Source organism: Pipistrellus hanaki, assembly GCF_964339955.1.
Source record: "Pipistrellus hanaki genome assembly, chromosome: 16".
In the NCBI taxonomy this organism is placed as follows: Eukaryota; Metazoa; Chordata; class Mammalia; order Chiroptera; family Vespertilionidae; genus Pipistrellus; species Pipistrellus hanaki.
Genome location: NC_140518.1, coordinates 29,051,096 through 29,072,607, shown reverse-complemented (window position 1 = coordinate 29,072,607; position 21,512 = coordinate 29,051,096). Strand labels below are relative to the sequence as shown.

Below are 21,512 nucleotides of genomic sequence, written 5' to 3'. Positions count from 1 at the left end.
GACCCCAAGTGATCTATTTGTAGTCAATTTATTACCGAAGTTTGTTTGGGAATCCCATTGGTTTATGTATTTTACTCATGGTAGCACAACTAGTTAAAGAATCAGAGTTGGGTTTCAAACTTTAACAACTACACTGTTACTAGGGTGATAATTATCACTGTTAAAATTCAATACGAGGTTTGGGGGTTAGATTAACCTTTGTAGAATAACATGAAAATCTCACCAATAGTTATGTGGCATCTTTCTATAAGGAAGAATTCTGAATTCTAGGCATCTGATTTACAAATGACCCTTTGAAATACAAAACAAAGGTTTACTCAAGGCAAGAGAATCTTTTCGTTGGAGCAGCTGATGTAATGCATTACAAGGATTCGCAGAATAAGCATCATTTTTATTGTAATAACATATTACTATTATACATTCATGAAATATAGTGACACAGGTGTATTGTTTCATAGAGCACTGAAAAAATAAAATAAGAACAATACACATTACTCTTCATCCCCTACCAACATTCCTTTTACATGCACAGAAGCATATTTCGGTTAAACACCAACATCATTTCTTCTCTTAGGCTTTTAATGCAAAGATCTAATTTTCAGTTAATTTTGCAAACATTGGTATTTTGTGCTTTTTAAAAGCATTTATGAGGAAGGAAGCCATATTAAAGTAATAATTAAGCTTACACAATTAAAATTTGCAAACAACTAAATTAAGCTAGGATAATGATAATTTCCTAGAAGGAAGTTGAAATAAATTTGATTTTTCCAACTGTACTGATGATAAAGGACTGAGATAGGAATGCAGACAGTTCAAGTCCACTTCAGCTTCATTGCACACAAAACAGCAAAAATATTACATAGAAGAGAAAGTGAATGTTGTCCTTTGGATTCAGGGTGGTGCCTCCACTTTCCACAGTCGTCATGTTCATGGTGGTGGGTGTCTTTGTGGTCACTGATGTTTTCCGAGTCTTGGGCTTTGAGGTTGCCTTGAAATTCGGGTCTGTCTTAGAATTTGGAATCATTGAGGGATTCAGAGCTACTGGTTGATTTGCAGTTGTCTTGGGCTTTGAGGTTGTCTTGGGCTTTGAGGTTGTCTTGAGATTCGGGTTTGTTTTAGAATTTGGAATCATTGAGGGACTCAGAGCCATTGGGTGATTTGCAGTTGTCTTGGTAGTCACGTCTGCCTCAATATTGGGGCTTCTCTTGAGTTCTGAGTTCATTTGAAAATTTGTAGTTGCCTCAGAATTCAAACTTATGTTTTTGGAGACTGTCATAGAACTCAAGGTAGTCGTTGTCTCCAACGTATTACCAACAGACAGAAGGCAAAGGCTGATGAGTGACAGCTTGAACATCATTTTCCTGTTTCAAAATATTTACAGAAATTTAGTCTAAGACTTGAATGACAAGCAAACTTAAGAACTAGTAGCTTTGTTAAAAGTGGAGAAAAATGAAGGAACCTTCTTCCCATCAGTGGGGAAATGCCACCATTTTGGTGCATTTAGAAGTGTTCAAAATTACCCCTTTCATTTTACAAATGGGCGTAGATAGAAAAGCATATTCTCTGAGGATGCATATCTAAAAATGACCAGAACTAGAACTTGAATCTGAGTCTGAGGCTTGTGTATTTTAGAAGTGAACTGTGAAGACATAGTACAAACACCAAAAGTTCAATAGTGAGCCCTTTTAAAATTACAGCTAATTTCCTTTTAGCCTGTATTTACATCCCATGCCTTGCCACACAGTTGAGATAATACAACTGGCCCATGTTGAGCATATTTAACTATTCTTTTATTTTTAAACTTAAAGCTCAAATTTTAATTCTAAAAATATAACATATGTTAAAAATTACATTTGGTTTTAAAATGTCATTGAGAAAAATGGCAGTTTTTTACCTTTCAGTGTTTTTTTCTTTGAAGATGAAGAATGTAAGCTTTCTCCAGTGTCCTTTATGGAATCTGATTTCTTACTCACGCTGTGCTATTTAAATATAAGAGAGGAAGTCACGTGTTCTAAATTGACCTGCCATTTGCTCTTTGGAAATATCCTATTGAGTGTTTTCTAAACAACTGGTATAAAACAAATGGACTTTGGCAGAGATCAAGGAATTCAAGTCAAGTCTTTCTAAAGACTATTTGCCTATTTCAAGAACCCAGTGAATGCCACTTTGTTATTTCTCTTATCCATGTATACATTATGAATTTCTTCACTGGATGACTTTAACTAGAAAAATATACACTATTTTGCCTGCTGTGATTATCATAAGTAAAAATTAAATAAATATATTAGAGATAGATGTCTTTGTTGTATTTTCCCTAAAGCATCTTGTATATATGTTTATAGGGTAGTTTCTGGCTATGGTTATTTTGAAGTAGGAATATAGCATTTCATAATGTAATTTCTAGTACATAATCAACATCACCTTTTAGAAAAGGTTAAATTTTATTCATATAAAACTAATTTAAGGATTTCTTATGAAAGTGATACTTTCATACTGAGTTTACAAAGATTGTTTTAATACATTAAACCACCAACATTGAAGCACTTTAAGTATACTTTTTAAAGGAATTTCATCTTTTGATCACTCCTTTTCCTTAATAACTAGCGCACAGGGAAGTTGGATTGTATTACCACATTGGCAGGCACCCTTTAAAACTGCAGGCTGTGAACAATGGCACTGACATACAAGGAAATTGTTACATAAGTGGCAGAAGTACAGGTCGGAACATGTTCCTCATTTATTTTGCTTTGCTATGAAGTTGTGTTTTTTTTTTCTCCTAGAGGAATAGAACCAGTGCTAGCTAAATCCTATTTAAATGGTTCTTATATACAACTGGAGGTTAGCATGATCATACTTAAGAAGTAAATATTAAAAGCCTCTTAGCAACCAGAGTTGATATTATATAATAAATCATAGTACTAAGATAATGCACAGATAACTCCTTATTGATGCCTCATACACCTGGATCTCAAATTACTTAAAATTCAACATTTTCTCCTTCCTCTTCTTCTACCTAGTTCTATTCTCATAATCTCTTTCTCAGTTAATTGCATCATTACCTAGCCAAATGGCTCTCCAACCTTGGATTGCTCATTCTCTTCTTTTTCTTTTTGATTTTAAGGTACACAGGCCTCTTGATGATAATTAAGTAAAACTTAATGTTCAGATCTTTCCAGTACTCAAATGCCCCCAAACAAAAATCACTCACCATTATTCAGATCCTTAAATACCTTCTCCCTCTGAATCTTTGTGCAGCCTTCCCCACCTGCCCAAAGTACTTCTTCCTCATTCAAAATTCTGTCCTTCCTTCAGGGTCTAACTCTTGATGGCAGCACCTTTGATATGAGCCTTCCCTACCTCTGTTCTTCACATCAGTCATTTTAGGACCTCATGCTTTTAAAGTACTTATTAAAATCTGATTTTTTTTGTTTGTTTTTTGTTAAGCTTCACTCGAGGATATTTTTCCATTTTTTGGCTGTTAAGAATAACTCTGATACAAACATTCATGTACAAGTTTTTGAATGGGCAGGGTTTTTTATTTTTATTTTATTAGGAGCAGAATTGCTGAGTCATATAGTAGCTTGATATTAAATCTTTTCAGAAACTGCTGAACTGTTTTCCAAAGCCACTTTATCATTTTATATTTCCACTAGCAGTATATGAGAGTTCTAATTTTCTACATCCCCACCCAACAATTGTACTTGTCTGTCTTTTTAGGCAATTTTTGATAAATAACTCCTTATTAAGCCCCTGCAAATCTTACTATTATTTAACAAAGACCATGTTAGAATATAATTTTTCTTTATTTTTAAATTAGATATAATTGACATATTATATTAGTTTTAGGTATACAGCATAATGATTTGCTACTTGTATATATTGCAAAGAGTCTAATTAATATCCATTACTACATAGAGTTAAAAAACTTTTTTTCTTGTGATTTAAAAATTTATTCTCTTAGTAACTTTCAAATATACAACACAGTATAACTAACTATATTCACTATAGTATACGTTACATCCCCAGGGCTTACTTATAACTAGAAGGTTGTACCTTTTGACCACCCTCACTCATTAATCCCACCCTTCCAGACCCCCTTACCACCACCCTGGGCAGTCACCAATCTTCTCTCTCTATCTATGAGTTCTGTTTTTTGGTTTGGGTGGGGTTTTTTTTGTTGTTTTTTGTTGTTTTTTAGATTCCACATATAAGTGAAATCATACAGTATTTGTCTTCCTCTAATTGACTTATTTTACTTCTCATAATACCCTCAGGTCCATCAATATTGTCACAAGTGGCAGGAGAGTTTTCTTTTTTATGGCTGAATAACATTCTGTGTCGTTGTATACCACATTTTGTTTATTCATTCACCTATTGATGGACACTTAGGTTGTTTCTATATCTTGGCCATTTAAAATGATGCCGCAGTGAATATGGGATGCACAGAATATAATTTTTGTTAATTATTGAACTTGGGAGTTCCTAGGTCTTAGATATCTTCATATGGATACACACAGAATCTAGCAGAGGATGTGGCATTTTATAAAACACTTAGTAAAGGAACCTAACTTTTTATTATTGCATATATGTAATGATTTAGTGATAGTGTTAAAACTAATCTCCAATTTTAATTATAGGTATACACGACTATAGTTTGAAAAAAGAACATTTGATTTAGGAGAGTGATTAGAATTGAAGTTCTGAATTGAGCCAAAAGATTTCTTGAGTAAAGTTTTTTTTTTTTTTCTTGGTTTAGAGAAGTATAGTGGCCTTGGATGTAAGTGAAACAAGGTTTACTCATCAAAGCTGATTTAGTGATTGATATGTACTGAATAATCTGGTGGTTACAGCTTGACAAGTACTACATGGTCAAGTGTAGTGGCTGCAGTCCATCTCTTGCTGTGAAAAAACAGTTGTTGTTTTTAATCAACTGTGGTTCACCTCTTTCAGTAGATAGGTATATAATCCTTAAAAAGAAATAATCTTGAGATATACTTACTAGGTTTGATTACTTAAAACAACATGGGAGAATTCTAAAACAGGAATCTAAGATTAAATACAGCCAAGTGAACATGATTTCCTCCTGAAGAGTCACTGTCAGAGGTGATGCACTTACTTCAAACCCTGCTGCCATTTAGCACAACATTTTAGGGAAACACATTTTTGGAAGTACTGTCAAATGAAATATGTTCTTTTTAAATGTGATAGGAAAATTACACTTTTTTTTTTTTTATAAACAATGCAAAATTTTTTGACAAGTTAAATAATACTATTTTTTGTTTTAAAAGAGGTGTTTTGTTTTTTTTTTGTTTTTTCTTTGTGTGACTTATAAACTGGCCTTTAGTAATATTAGAAAGGAGGGGCCCAAAGATGTTTTCGGTAATGGTAAGTTCATTGGAATATGAATTTAATGAGTCAAGCATGATTGCTTTGAAGAAAAGCACAGATATTTAAATGTATCACATATTCAAGATTAAAATCAATTTATATTCAACTTACAGCTAATATATGAAGGTGTTTTACTAGTGCCAGGTGACCTCTGATCCTTTGGTTAATTTTAATACATTTTAAAGATACTTTAGCTTCTACAGTTAGTCTCTTAAGTTCATATTTAATATCCTACAGCTTTTTTTTTTTTTTTTAATTTAGTGTCAGGGCAAGAGAGTCATAATACTTTATCCAAATACACTTTGTTAAAGCAAGAAAGGTTTTATGTAGTCACTGTAGAAAAGCCATACCATAAGGAAGTATTAGAGCCTATAAATAGATGAAATTACTTTCATGCATTCATTTGCTTTCCTTAATTATTTGTCATTGGTATGAAGAAATACAGTTCAGTTACTGATGTCGAAGCAGTAGAACTGGGGAATGGGTGTGGCCATGTGCCAGTTACTCTTAAACTCTGTGTCTCAGGTGCAATAATGGTTGCGGAGGCTTTGGTTGGCAAACAGAAGCCTTCCCAGTGGTTACTGTGGTGCGTGGCATCCTTGCTTTCCTGTACTGATGCTCTGTGTTTTGTTTTCCAGTCTCAATGAAAAGCTATTACCGGCACATCTTAGTTTATTTTCTGTTGAGGCTTGAGGCAAGCATTTGACAGGCATTTGAACTCCCGCAGCCTTCCTGAGTGTTCAGTTTGTTTGAACTGTGACTACGGGCAACCAAATAACACAGAGTGAGAAACCACATTTCCCGGTATTGACTATTTCCTCAGATTTATCTGATACTTGACTTTGAGACACCAATGTGAAACATTCAGATATCTAATTTTTTTACTGGTAAATTACATTTCCCATGGGATGAATAAGTAACTAGCTATTTTAAGTAGGACTGCAGAGGGCAAATACAAAGGATTTATGTACCAATTTGGGTTCAATCGTTTTTATTTCTGATCTTGTTAATTACCCAAGCATCTCTTAAACAAGGGATAGCAGTTAACACTTAAAATTTTTATGCAGCACCTACAAAGTGCTGAAATATATACATGATTTAATCTATTCGTTAAAATACCCTTATGGAACACTTGTTCTTAACTATGTAGATTTTTACCAGAGGACACATTTAATTACTTGCCCAGGATAATAACACAGGTGAGAAAGCCTTACCTCATGCTCTTCCTGTTAAACCACCATGTGCTTTAGAATTGTTTTTATCTGAAAAGAACTTTGCAGTTTTGCTATTTTTATTGTATATGTGTAAGTTTAATTTCTGTGCTTTGAGCTTATCAGTAATTTCCAACAAATTCAGAGTATCAGGCCACAGTTTATGGAAGAGATAAATGGAAGTGTTGAGTATGTCTCAACTGGTTCCTAAACATGTTTAACAGAGTTGGGGTTGCTGAACCAAAATGGCATTTCTTAATAGATGAGCTACTTAAAAACCACAGTTTTTCAAAGCGTGAAGCAAACTAATCTGCTCAACACATTATTGACCTATTGAGGTGACATTTGTTTCTGTTTCTCTGTCTCATTCCCTGAACGTTCTACTTGTGCTAAATTGTTCACAGGTATTAGAATTAACCTTTCTCTGGAAATTGTTCCAAAGGTAACCCCCACTGCCCAGACCTAATTCTCTCTCTCTCTCTTTTTTTTTTTAATTGATTATGGTCTCACATAATTGTCCTTATTCTCCCATTCCCATCCCAAACCCCTCCCTAGATATGCCCCCCCCAACCCCTGTTGTCCATGGCCACTGGCTAGGCCCATATGCATGCACACAAGTCCTTTGGTTGATCTCTTCCCCTTACCCCCATCCTCCCTTACTTTCCCTCTGAGGTTTGAGAGTCTGATCGCTGCTTCTCTTTCTCTGGGTCTGTTTATGTTGTTCATTATTTCCTCTAGATGTGTGAGATCATGTGATCCAAGAAATACCCTTGTAAGAACCTAAACTGCAACAAACCATAATGGTTATGCTGAGAGGCAATGAATCAGTCTGTAGTGAGTTCCTTTCAGATCTAATTCTTACATGACAAGCACCACCAGCCTAAATCTCTTTTATTCTAACTTTGTTTTTTCTGGACTGTGAGGCTATAATTTTGAACTAATGTATGAAATGTAAATTCTAGAATAAGACTTGGAGGTTTGACTTAGTCTTTTTTAAAGAGGTCATTGTTAGCCCACCAGACACATCTTTGACCTGTACTAATTCATTCTTTGTTTATAAATTCAGATCAAGATGGTCAAAAAACTAAACTCCTAGGAGAAAGAGATATTTAAACTGAAATGAACATGATGGATGAGGCCCTGGATGGAATGGCTCAGTTGGTTGAGTGTCCTTCCATGCACCAAAGGGTTGCCTCTTAGATTCCTGGGTGGGGCACATGCCCAGGTTGTGGGCTTGATCCCCAGTAGGGGGCATTCAGGAGGCATCTGATTGGTGTTTCCCACATTGATGTTTCTTCTTCTCTCTCTCTTCCTCTAAAATCAATTTAAAAAATGACGCATAAGGTTTTTCTAGGGGAAGAAGAGGGAGTGAAACAAAGAGGACATGCATCATCTATGAAAGCCTGGTGGCAAGAGAAGTAGGTTAGAAGGGCAAAAAAGCCGAAACCAGTTTGGCTCTGTGGATAGAGCGTCTGCCTGCAGACTGAAGGGTCCCAGGTTCGATTCCGGTCAAGGGCATGTGCTTTGGTTGCGGGCACATCCCCAGTAGGGGGTGTGCAGGAGGCGGCTGATTGATGTTTCTCTCTCATCCATGTTTCTGATTCTCTTCCTCTCTGTAAAAAAGTCAAAAATATAGAAGGGCAAAAAAGATATTTAGTTTAAAATAAACAAAGCAAGAAATTTTAAGATGATACTATAAAGGGAAGCAGTAAGCCATATTAAGACTTTAGATTTTATTCTGAGACATTGGAAATTATTGAAGGTTTTTTTGAGAAAGAGAGAGAAGAGCCTGTCTGGTTAGATAGGGAATAGTCCTGACAGCAATGACCAGGTAGAGCTAAAGTAAGCTAATCCAATATAGATGAGCTTCCAAGAATTCTGATAGTGCTTTTCTGTGTGCTACTTCATGAGATTCTCTAATGTATTGATTGACTACCCCTACCTATTTACAGTTCAGTTTGCGTCTTCTCATTTTCTTATTCTCCCACTCAGCCTCAAATCCCTTGGACAGCTGTTCCAGTAATTCTTTTCTTAGATCTCACATTTTTGAAGGACAAAGCAGTTAATAAAATAGTTGGTACACAGTATTAGCATTTGGTATATTTCTCTTTTTTGTTGTTTTTATTTTTTTTAAATATATTTTATTGATTTTTTTTTTTTACAGAGAGGAGGGGAGAGGGATAGAGAGTTAGAAACATTGATGAGAGAGAAACATCAATCAGCTCCCTCCTGCACACCCTCCACTGGGGATGTGCCCGAAACCCAGGTACTTGACCAGAATTGAACCTGTGACCTTTCAGTCTATAGGTCAACGCTTTGTCCACTGACCAAACTGGTCAGGACTCTTTTTATTGTTTTTATACATAGTTCTATAAAGATGTATGTTTATATCCTATATTTTTTTGCTTATTTGTATAGTATTTGCATTTTTTACATTTCAAACTTTAAAAGAAACTATTCATAGATATTTTATTGGACACACTATATTTTTGTCAAGTAGATCATCTTTTACTTAACTGATTTCCTAATGGTAGATATTTAGCATTGTTTCCTTTTTCCTTGCTGTTAGAATGCTGTGATTTACCTAGAATTTACTACATTAAAAGTTAATATTTCCAGGTTTTTAATCATTGTTGTCTCTTATTCTCCACCCCACCCCCACCCCCATTAGCTGGTGTATTAAGTTAAGAATATGCAGATTATGACCTACTGAATGAGGAGGCACAAAACACCCACACGGGGTCAGCAGATAGCTCCCTCAGCATCCCAGGTCCCATCTTGGGGAAGTGAAAACCCTGGGTGTTTTTTATCTGAGGGCTCAGTTTCAGTACACTCATAACAGGAAATAAAGTCACAAAATGTCTTTTTTTCTTTTTGTTTTGCTTTTTAATTTGTCTTTATTGTTGAAAGTATCACAGATATCCCCATCCCTTTTCCCCAATTAACTCCCTCCACCCTCCATTAAGTCACAAGATTTATTACAAACAGCGGAAACATGGGTGAGGAGGGCACGTCAGCCAGATGAAGAGCCCTTCTCCATCTCAGCTCACCAGGGCGGGCAGGGCAGCAGGCACTTATAAGTTGGTTGGGGTAGTGATCGCTAACTTTTTGAAAACTCATCTCTTAAGTGTTTATTTTAAAAGCTGTGTCAGGAAGAGTAAAATGGGAACTTATGGTGAGAATTCTGATCTCAGCCCTTACTTAAATGTCCAGATTGCATATATACAGGATTATCACACTATGAAATGCCTAGGCAGCAACTCAGGAGCTGTTTTCTCATACAGTTGCCAACTGCTACCCAAAAGAGTTGTACTAATAATATGTGATGTGGCCACTTCTTCGGTCTTCCCCAGCATTGATTTTTATTACATCTTTTAAAATTGCTTGCTGATTTAATCATGAGATGGTACCACATTTTATTTCTATTTCTCAATTATTATGTGTTGGCTGTATTCCCATATATTTTTCAAGCATCATGCTTCCTATCTTTTAAATATACTGTTTGTGTCCTTTGCCCATTCATTGAGAATCTAAATATTTTTCTTATTTTTATGAGCTTTGATTAACAATCTCCTTTATTCTCTTTGAATATTTTTATCAGGCTCATTGTTTCAGTATAAAGAAATATAGGCAGATCTATTGATGATTTCTTTTAGATTTTTTTCTTATTCTAATTTTTAAAAAGCCACCTAGAGATTTAGAAATATTTTTAAATTCTTATGTTTTTTTAAGTCTTCCTTTTTTGATGCTTTTTTGTTTTTTAAGAAATATATTTTTATTGATTTCAGAGATGAAGGAAAAGGGGGAGAGAGATAGAAACATCAATTGGCTGCCCCGTGCTCCAGCACGCCCCAACTGGGGATTAAACCTGCAACCCGGGAATCGAAGTGACAACCTCCTGGTTCATGTATTGATGCTCAACCACTGAACCATGCCAGCTGGGCAAAGGAAGCATCACCCGAGGATATTTTTCCATTGTTTTTTAAAGAGAGAGGTATGGGAGAGACACAGAGAGAAGAACATCGATGTGAGAGAGACAAATCAATTGGTTGCCTTCCCAACATGCCTGGACCAGGATGCAAAAGGGGCCGGGTTGCAACCTGCAACCAAGGTACGCACCCTTGACTGGAATCGAACCCAGGACCCTTCAGTGGGCGGGCTGATGTTCTGCCCACTGAGCCAAACCAGCTATGGCCTAATGTTACCTTTTTTTTTTTTAAGGTATGGAATTTTTTAAAAATATATATTTTATTGATTTTACACAGAGAGGAATTGAGAGGTACAGAGAGTTAGAAACATTGATGAGAGAGAAACATCGACCAGCTGCCTCCTGCACACCCCCCACTGGGGATGTGCCCGCAACCAAGGTACATGCCCTTGACCGGAATCGAACCTGGGACCCCTCAGTCCGCAGGCCGACGCTCCATCCACCGAGCCAAACCGGTCCCGGCTAATGTTACCTTTTTTAGTTTGCTGTATAGGCATAGCACATGAAGTGAGTGTCAAATTGGACTGTTTTCCAATATTCCCAGCATTGTTTGTGGAATCTTTCCTTTCCTCTTGGATTTGTGGTTTTTCCCGTTCTGAAGTTAACAATGTTTCAGAGCTTGCCGTGTCTTAAGTAATGTTATGTAACACTGAGCACTTTACATGTATTCTCTCATTTTTCCTTACAACAACCTCGGAAGAAATGAGAGAATTCTATATTGGGTTCTCTTTCTTTTTGTTTTTATGCCACTACCATTCTGTCTTTAATTTTTATAGCCGATATGTTTCCTCTCAAGAAAGGCTAAGGTACCTTTACTATTTCTTCCTTTTTCTGGTTTATTTTTGCCTGTTGATTTTTCCAAATGAATGTGTTTCATGTTATGTTCCCAAAAGAATCCCATAAGAATGTCAGAGTTGGCTTAATCCATAAATTATACTGGAAATAATCACAACTGTACACTGTGAATTAAGGTATACCTCCTGTGCTTAGCCTTGGTGCCTGGTGAGTTCCAGGTGCTGAATAAATGTTTGTTGAGTGAAAAAATAAATGAATGAAGAGACTTCTGTTTATCACCTCGTCAAGCTTGCACCTCTCCTTACTGTGTTTTACCTTTTCCCCATTTGGCCCTACACATTTCATGTGAATGTTACATCTATTTTTATGTATTGCTTCTGTCATGAATGGTATCTTTTCCCTGTAATTTTCGAATTATTTGTTGCTAGCACACGAGAAAACCTTGAATGTTTCATATTTATTTTGTTACTTATTTAAAGTTATTCTTCTGAAGGCATTCCTGAGGAATCCTTTTCAGGGGTGGGAAACCTTTTTCCTGCCAAGGACCATTTGGTGGTATTTATAACATCATTCGAGGGCCATACAAAATTATCAACTTAAAAATTATCCTGTTATATTTGGTCAAACATTTAACTAACTCACCCCTAATGCCTTGGCGGAGCCAGACCAAGTGATTTGACCCGCGGGCCAGACATTCCCCACCCCTGCTTTAGATAAACAATTATTTCCTCTGTTAATAATAATCATTTTGTTTCATATTTTTCTGTAATTTTATCTGTTATTTCTGTTTCTGGAATTTCTTAAATGACATTAAAAATTTGATTATAATGGGTATTGGTGCTTGATTCTAATTTTAATAGAAATATAACTTTTTACTTTTAACAATTATGTTTGTAAATACTTGGTATTTACATTTTAAGTACATTTTAAGAACTGCCATGTAAATACTTGGTATTTACATGGCAGTTCTTAAAATGTACTTCAAAAGTAATAATCTTATAACAGATTTTAGGTTGACTTTTGTCTGACATTTTGGGTGTGTGTTAAAGGAATTTATATTGCTTCAGAGCATTGTTATGGAAGATTGTTGAGTAGTGCGTATTTGTGACCATCTAAGTAAGGGTAAGTGAGCTGTGATGTAGAGCAGTGTTAACTTGTCCAGGGTTCGACAGCTGAGAAGCGGCAGAGGTAGAATTTAGGCCAGTGCACACCCTATTCACCACTACTTTATCCCTTATGTATTTGCTTTTGTGTTTGTGTTGTTTGAATTCTCTTGACTGGTGAGAAATAAGTTCCTAGTAAAATAGAAGCCTTAGGGTTGGATGGATAGATATCTGTCTTTTTCTTTTAATTCTTAACCCAGGATATGTGTGTATTGATTTGAGAAAAGGGGGGGGGGGGGGGGGAAGAAGCATCTATAGGTTGCCTCCTCCAACCAGGGATTGAACCCACGACCTTTCGGTGTATTGGACAACACTCCAACCAACTGAGACACACCAGCCAGGGCCGAATGTGTAGCTTTTGAGCTTGAGAGTTAGATGCTGAGGACTAATGCATTTTGAAATATGTATGGAGCCCAGTAATGTTCATGTCTTAGTGGCAAATAATGAGCCCACCTCCATTAATAAGGCCCTAATTTCCTTAAAAGGAAGTATTATCTAATTACTGTAAGGCTACGTAATACTTCTATGGACTTAGAGTCTGTGTGGTTGACATATGTTGTACTTGTAAATTTCCTGAGTTTTTCATTTGTACGTCAGTAATGTTGTAATCCATAGGTGCTGATAAATGATGTAATTCATTATTTTGCTTTCCCCGTATTTCTAAGGTATTTCTAAATACGTATATGACAACATTTAATTTTTGGCACCTTTAGAGTGAAAGATATTACCTCGGAGAAACCTTTTGTGAAATTCAGTATGTGTGTTTTTTTAGAAGATGCTAGTGTGAGATAGAGTAGAAAATACCTAAGCATTTAGCCTCTGTCAGCGATGGTGAAGATACTAGATCAGTGATTGGGAGGAAGTGGGAACAGCTTGTCCATTTGGGAAAGTGATGCATTTTAAAACCATTTAGGGGTTATTTCAAATAACCCCTTTTCTTCATGGTAAAACTCCCTGACATAGTGAGCCAATTAGGTTTGCTGGGGGCAGAAAAATGTTCAAGGTACACTGAACTAGTCAACACAGACAGGAATTGCTGTATTGAAGCTTAACAGTGATTTTTTTCATAAGCCCGATGCTTAAAAGGAGAGAAATAAGAACTCGTTAGAAGGTTGTTATCTGTGTGTGTGTGTGTGTGTGTGTGTGTGTGTGTCTGTCTGTCTGTCTGTCTTTGTCTCAATAGAAATGTTCCCAATCCTGGAAACAATTCTGTCTTAATTTTAAAATTTCTTGGGAAGGAGCATAAATATTTCTTTCTGTTCTCTTCCCAACTAGGAGCGCTTCAAATAGATTCTTCCTTCTGTCTCCCAAATGAAATACCTCGTTTGTGGCTTACCCACTTCAGTTATGCTGTCTCGCATTTTAATCTAGCCTTTTTTAGGGCTTCTTTTTGACTCTTGGCTATTACTTATGTTTGTCTCTATAATCACTTTTATATTTGTAGAAAATCATTGATGTTCTTCTAGTGGGAGTCCCAGTGCAGTCTGATTCGGAGTGTTAGGATTTGTTTCATGCCCAGTGGTCCTCTTGTCTATTTTATTGGGTTCATCATCTGGTTGCAGCACCAAATGAATCCCATCCTTTTTCCTTTTCTCCTTTCCTGCCCCTCCTTCCCTTAGTACTGACCATGTTTGTTAGACTCCCCTTGACTTTATCCTGACATTAATCTTATTTTTAGTTTAGGTAAGTCAGTTTCTAATTTCTGACGTGCAAAAAATAAATTTTCACCTCCTGCACATGAAAACTTTTAATTGTATAAATATTTAAATTTCCATTAACAAATGGTTTATTAAATATACACTAAAACTGTTCCTTTACATGACTTTAAACATCAACTTTTTATTGTGTTTCAATACTTTTCTTAAGTGCAAAAGGCAAAACCATTAAACTCTCCTTATTAAAATGCAAAGCCTAGTGTCTTCTAGCTTTTTGAAGAGCTTTTGTCCGTTATATAATCTGTAAAGTAGCCAAGAGTTCCTCAGAAGCAGGACATCATTTAGATTTAAAACAATTCTGGCTTGTGTGTGAAAGAATGATGGGGCATAATCATTCATGGGGTGGCAACCACAGTTTTACTTTACCAGCAAAATCCTTGGGTACCTCCAACATTTCATTTACGGAAAGACTTTACCAGGGCCCTGTTCCTGGGACAGAAATGATGAGGTCATTTTGAGTTGACCATGTTATTAAGTTGGTATGACTAGGAAGTCAAGTGACACAGTGATGAGCATAGACCATTTATTTCCCTTCCCCCCACCCAGATGTTTGACAGTGTAAACATACATAAAGTACATATTAAAGTTTAGATGCTTTATATTTTGTGCAACACATTGAAGCCTTAAAAAGAAAATATTTCGTTAAAAAAAAAGAAATGCATTAGTTTCATTTAAGACAGTAAAATAGCAGTAAGTACCAAGACATTGTGCACTTTTTATTTATTTAAGACAACTTACTTCATTTACATCAGAGTCAGAAAGGTAACACTGGCTTTCTTGAATACTTAATATAGCTGAATCACTGGTTAGATAAGGGCATATTTTCCCAACTGTACATCAGGGAGGAGTTCTTTCAGTAGTCTCAGAAAACGCAGACCCTCAGACGGCCAGCATGACCACGGCATTGAGCATTAAGAGAAACGGAGCCTTTACTTTCCAAGCACTTGCTGCAGAAGGTAAGCGAGTCTTTACATTTGTGGTGGTCTCTTCCCTCCGTAAGTTAAGGGTTGTGCTTTGTTGAGACATTTCAGAGAAATTACTTGGCATGCCACTAGTAATACTTAGGGTCATGGGTGTTGGGGAGGATTTGGGTGAGCTAGTGAGGCTTGCGTTTGTAACCATTCCATCTTGGAGATGAATAGTTAGAGTTGCAGCTGCTGCTTCATGTGAATCGATCGTTTCTGTGGCTGTGTCTTCTGGATAGGGCACAAAGGCCTTGTCAGTGCTAGTCAAGGTGGTGTCTTTGCCGAGAGTGGCACCAAATGTTTCCTTCGTGCGATACTGTTTGGGTATTTTGGTCACTTTGGGTTGAGTTACCATACTCAGAGAACTAATGGTGTCCACTGTCTGCATGCCACTTACAGTGAACAAGCCTGAGGTGAACCCAGAAGGTGTGGGGTATATGTCATGTTCCTGCAGAGATGATATTTGGCTAGCACAGGGGGTTCCTATCACATGGGCTTTCGTTTGCATCATCCACTTCAGTAAGTAGGTAATGTTTTGTTTGTGGCCACATGACCACCTGTTATTATGAAGGGTTATCTCTTGCAACTGAAAGAGTTGGTCAAAAGCTTGATCTGGAATGAATGTGAATTTGTTGTTGTGCAGGTAAAGATGTGTGAGGTTTGTCAGGCTTATTAATGTTCCTGGGAGGATTTGTGTCAAGGAATTGTTGGACAGGTCCACGGTATGTAGTTTTGAGGGCATGTTGGTTGGAACTGTCCAAAGTTTGTTACTGCTCAGGTTGAGAACCTCAAGACTTCTTAGTGTGTTTTTAATGAGGACAACCTTTTCCAGCATATTCTTAGAAACATCCAGGTATTTGAGGTTCCACTGATAAGCAGTATCGGATTTGTCAAGCAGTTTGATGTTGTTGTTAGCAGCGGACATATTCCAGAGGGACCGAGGTAACTGAGCAGGGAGGCTTTCAAGCCTGTTGTTTGAAATGTCCAGGGTCCTCAGATTGGTGAATTGGGTTAACTGGTTATGCAGATCAGTAAAGTGGTTATAAGACAGATTTAAATGGATAATATTCTCTTGCAGTCCAGAAGGTAATGTACTCAAGTTTCTGCCTGAACAGTCCACATGCCTGTGCCTTTCCGTGCATATACATTGGAGAGGACAAATGCATAAAATACCCGGTGTGAGAAACAGAAGGATGAACAGGCTGGGAGACATTTTCAGTATCTGATATTCCATCAAAGCCTAGAAACAAACAGATACACCCTTCTTTTAATATGCAAATTCAATTAGGCATCTGCATGGGTCCGTTAGCATTAGGCAAAATTTTCAATAAACCTCGTTGTTGTTGAGTTCTTTTGTAATTGTTCCAGTGATTAAACTAACAAAGATCTCCTTCATTTATAGTCCAAATGCTTAATCCTTCCATTGGGGCTATGTGGAGAGAGAGAGATTGTCTCCCCCTACTCTCTCCTGCATTTTCTCTCTTATTTTTTCCCTTCTTGTCTTTCTTATTTATATTTCCAGAGCCTTAATATTATAAAATGGCATTCTCTACAAATAAAGGGTCAGAATCTTAAAAGCTCATACTGTTTTTTGAAAATATTCTTTTTATTCAGAAGGCAAAAAATGGCTGTCGTGTCTCTTTTTTTCCATCTCTGCAGTAATGTAGTAGTCAATGTGTGTGTGTGTGTGTGTGTGTGTGTGTGTGTGTGTGTGTAGGGTGAGATTTTATTTAGATATTAGAGCAATACTTAGAGATTTATCTTTGTGTTTTTATATCCTTGCAAAGCATTTAAGGCACTTACAAAATCCAAACCAACACCATACTTTCAAACCTCACATTTTATAAAGTGATTTTTCCCCCCTGTATATCTCAGTGCCGATTCTAAAAGAAAACAATGTGTATATTTACAAAGTGAATGAATATTGACAAGAAATTCCTCCACTGACACTGCAGCAAATTTCTGATGCATGCACTTGCTATCGAATATATATTCAATCCTAAGGTTGACTATTTCTTAAAGGAAAAAAAGAAAGAAAAGCTCCAAGGTCCATTTTTTACTGATTTAAATAGCATCTTACCATAGTGTCGTCTTCAGCATCAGCATCTCATTTTTCTCCCGGAAACTTAAGCTTAAAGGTCGCCTTGTTCTGGAGAGTAGCAGCCGCTTCTGGCTGTGGGCTGTGCTTGCTGCTCAGCTGCATTGTGTTGCTGTGAGCTGGAGCTCTGCAACCACCTGATCAGCACCACATAGGAGGACTGCAGAGCTGTCATTGGTGCTGACTCAAATTTATTGCAAGAGGTGCACACGCTACAAAATGAGGGGAAAACACGTTCCCCCCTAAATTCATAGCATTAAGCATCCCTGTGCAGTTTAGATTTGCTATAGGATGAAATGCCTCCTGCACATTAGACCTGGCCCTTTCTCATTCCTGTGTATTTGTCTGAGCTTAAGTTCCACATTTTAACATTTGCCTCATGAAGAATTTGTGGTTCTTTTTAATGCCTCTACTCCTCATTCTTTTTACATGTTGAAAATGATTTTAACCTTCCTCGTGGATAATAGCTTAACTATTTAACTCCTACCTTTTTATGTTATGTCACTGTTGAAAATAACATAATACAAACTGTTGGATTTTAATCTATTCCCCCAACATGATGGTTATTATGTATAACCAGTTTTCCAAATTTATCAACCTCTTAAATGTTCATCTTCCTTTAGGGAAGTAAGAATTACTTAAATATGATTATTTTGTCTTTATCTTTCTGATATAAAGGATCATTTTCCCAGGCTACACACAAGCAAGGCTACATTTTTTTTTAATGAGCATCTTATGCTTTTAATTATCAGTTCATGTGGTAAAATAAATATGTCTTATTTTATGACCTTAGGGTTAAGGATCCCTTTTCTTTATGAAACTGCTTAGTGAGTGGCTATGATTATTATTATTATTATCTATGACATCTTTGATACTTTATGAATGACCATCTATCTGATTTTATGTTTTAAAAACAACGGCATCCGTTTCAGGTGATTTCTTCCAACTTTTTTACATTTTATCTTCTGAGAAAGCAATTTATACTTTTAAAATTATGTGAAATAATGTAAAAAGGAAAACTTTTGGTCATGAGTTTAATAAAATGAGACCAGATTTATGATAGCTTCTGCTCTACTCTTTAGTGGACTGATTGCATAATCTGTTAAAATTTGTGTACTTTCCAGAGTAGTCAGTTTACCTTAGAAAAGGTAATGCATATTTATTATACATTGTTACCATTAAAAAAACAGCAATTATTAGCATATTACATTTAAGGAAAATCTCTTTGTGCCTAGTTACTAAATCCTCCGCTATTCTCTCAATTACATGTGCCATTATTTTACCCCAATTAGAATTTAAATTTAATATTAAAATTTGAAATTTATTTTCTTAGGAAGCTAACTATAATCTAGGAGTCACCTTTTGCATAAAGTTAATGTTCCTCGAAAAGTATCTACATTTTAAAAGTCGGCAGTGTCAGAAGTGTAGTATTGATTAGGTACTTTATTTCCACTTCACTCTCAGGGTTCAGTCTTGGACTCTTAATAAGATTTTTTTTCTATGAATTTCAGAAACCAGTCATTAATCTTAGAGCTTAAAAGTATTTAAAAAATACTCCATTCAGCAATATTGTTGTGGAGATAGGGAATGTTTTGACATTTAGGTTTCTTCTGTTTCAGTTCATACTCTGTTACGCTTCAAGGGATGTGGCTGAGGGTCAACTTACCAAACACTTACACCTCTTTTTTTTATTTTAGGAAGTCTTATGTTAAAGTAGAGTTACCCAGTTCCATTATACTTACCAATACTTCTGTTTGAAAGAAAGAGCATATTATTTCATTAGCTAATGCATTCAGATGAATTTGGATTTAGGCTGTATCAAGATTAGATTCTGCTACATATAATAAAAAAATTCCAATAATAATGGCAGTGTTCCTTATTTCTAAGATTGGGGGCATACCAAGTTGTTTCTTCTTATTCAAAAATTATTATGAAATTCTCAAAGAGAAAAATGGGGAACATTTTAATGTATTTAAATTGTACCAAACTCTCCTTGTCTTATGAATTTAGAAATTCTCATGAAATAAAATAATAGTATATTACTGTTACTCCAAAAATAATTTTTACTGGCTTAAGAGTTTTTTACAACTTATTTTAGATATTCAGGCACATTACATTTTACATAAGTCTGTGAAGTCTAGAATTACAGTTATTTAGGCAACTACTTAGGCAACTATTGTATTCTAGACTAAGTAGTAAATTCATTTACATATTCTTTTGTGAAACACTGTCCTAAAATAAATTACGCCAACATTGTGAAAGGCATAACAAATTACCTGCCAGGAACAACTTTGTTAATCAACAGTTTGGAAAGCCAATCATTTTTTTTTTTTTTTCTTGATAACACTTGTGCTTATTTGAAACTAAAAATATTATATTTTCCACTTTGGGTAATATGGTTGGTTCTTCGGACTGAATTTCCCACTAAAAACAGCTAAGAGTACTGAATAAAGTATTTTAAAGACATGGAAGAACTGACAAGGTAGAAATTATCAGGTCAAAATCCAAATGGATCAGTCCTTCTCCCACCTCCTCACCCCTTTTCTCTCCATGTTGCCCAAACTCAGTGATTTGTTTTCTAGAAAGTCCCTCATCTGGATTTATCTGTTTGCTTCCTTGTGAAGATCTAATTTGTTTCTCTATTCCCCCATATTTTCTATAAATGGTTCCTAACAGCATTAACATAATTACTTATTTGTATCATCCTATAATAGTTTCAAAACAATACCAGCATTGCTGCAGACAATTAGATTACAAACCACTGAATAAAGTTTAGGATTTCTTTGCAGCTCTATTTGTTCTTAGAACATATTTCACCAAGGATGTACAGTCAATTCTGTATTTTAACGCAACATGAAATAATTGTTTTCTCTATATTTTTATATAAACGTTACATAGTTAGGTTCATTTGTTTCCATTAGCTATCAGTTTTTAGGGATAGCTTGAGTCAAAACTATACAACAAGGTATATTCAGAGAAATCTTGCTTCTGTATCCCATCCACCCATTTTCTTCCTCCTCCTGTTGGTGACTATTTTTGATTGTTTCTTATCAGTATTTCTTTTTGCAAACATACAAAAATATGTATGTATTAAATGTTCTTATCCCTTATGTAAAAGGTTGCATACTAAATATATTGTTACACATCTTATTGTTGTTTTTTACATAATATATCTGGAAGATCACTCTGTATCAATAGATAGGAATATTTCTCATTTATTTTATCATGCATATACTGCCTTTGGGAGTAAACCATGGTTTATTCCACCAAGCCCCTATGGATGGGCATATGGGTTTTGCTAGTTCAAGTAATGCCACAGTGAATACCCTTGCATCTGAGTATGTTTATATTTTGCCCAGTAAATCTTTGCAAAAGATTTCTAGAAGTGGGATTGCTGTGTAAAAGGGTAAATGCATTTGGAATTTTTCTGGTTATTACCAAATTCCTCTCTTTAGATTATACCATTTTGCAGTCTTACCAGCAATATGTCAGGGTGTCTAGTTCTGTACAGCCTTACCATAGACTTTGTTGTTGAACTTGGGATTTATATGGATGAAGGTAATAGTACATAGTATAATTTTATTTTATTTTTATTTTTATTTTTTTTCAAATCAATCTTTATTGTTCATATTATTACAAAGGTTCCTCATTTCTTCCCCCCTCCACCAGGTTCCCACCCCACCCCCCGCCCCCTCCCCATCCCCCATTGTCCTCATCCATAGGTGCACAGTTTATGTTCAGTCTCTTTCTCCCTCCCTTTCCCCGATAGTAAATCCCTTTTCAGATAGTAAATCTGTTACTTAGCATTATCTCATATCAATAATACCTCCACATGCCCAATGATACACTTCACACAAAAGACATTTCCAAATAGGTCAACCAGCCTCATCCAGGCCCCACCCAAGGCACTTACAGATCAACACCCCAGCGCTATACTAACTCAACACATCCAGATCTAAGCCTTCATCACTTGATTCAGCAGACCCTCAAGTTCCCGCAAAAGTTTCCAGCCATGTCTGAGAGGCAGCCGTGGGCAGGTACAGGCGAGGAGCGAGCTGTTTCGGGCCTGGCTGCTCCGGGCCTGGCCTCTGTTGCTCTGGTTCGTTCCACAACCAGCTGCTCCGGGTCTGGTCACTGCCGCTCCCGACCTAGTTGCTCTGGACTTGGCTGTTGCTGCTACAGGCCTGGC

General features: G+C 36.2%; 2 protein-coding genes across 11 annotated transcripts in view; one reads left to right on the top strand and one right to left on the bottom strand.

The window, feature by feature from the left end:
* NF1 (neurofibromin 1) overlaps positions 1-21,512 on the top strand; it is a 222,318-nt gene that overhangs the window by 141,950 nt on the left and 58,856 nt on the right. The window lies entirely within an intron of this gene.
* On the bottom strand, positions 14,770-17,429 carry OMG (oligodendrocyte myelin glycoprotein). Its single transcript, XM_084861611.1, has 2 exons — positions 17,306-17,429; positions 14,770-16,465 (listed from the first exon to the last, which is right to left on the bottom strand). Exons 1-2 carry the CDS (start codon positions 17,306-17,308, stop codon positions 15,140-15,142), a joined length of 1,329 nt encoding a protein of 442 aa, XP_084717737.1. The 5' UTR covers positions 17,309-17,429; the 3' UTR covers positions 14,770-15,139.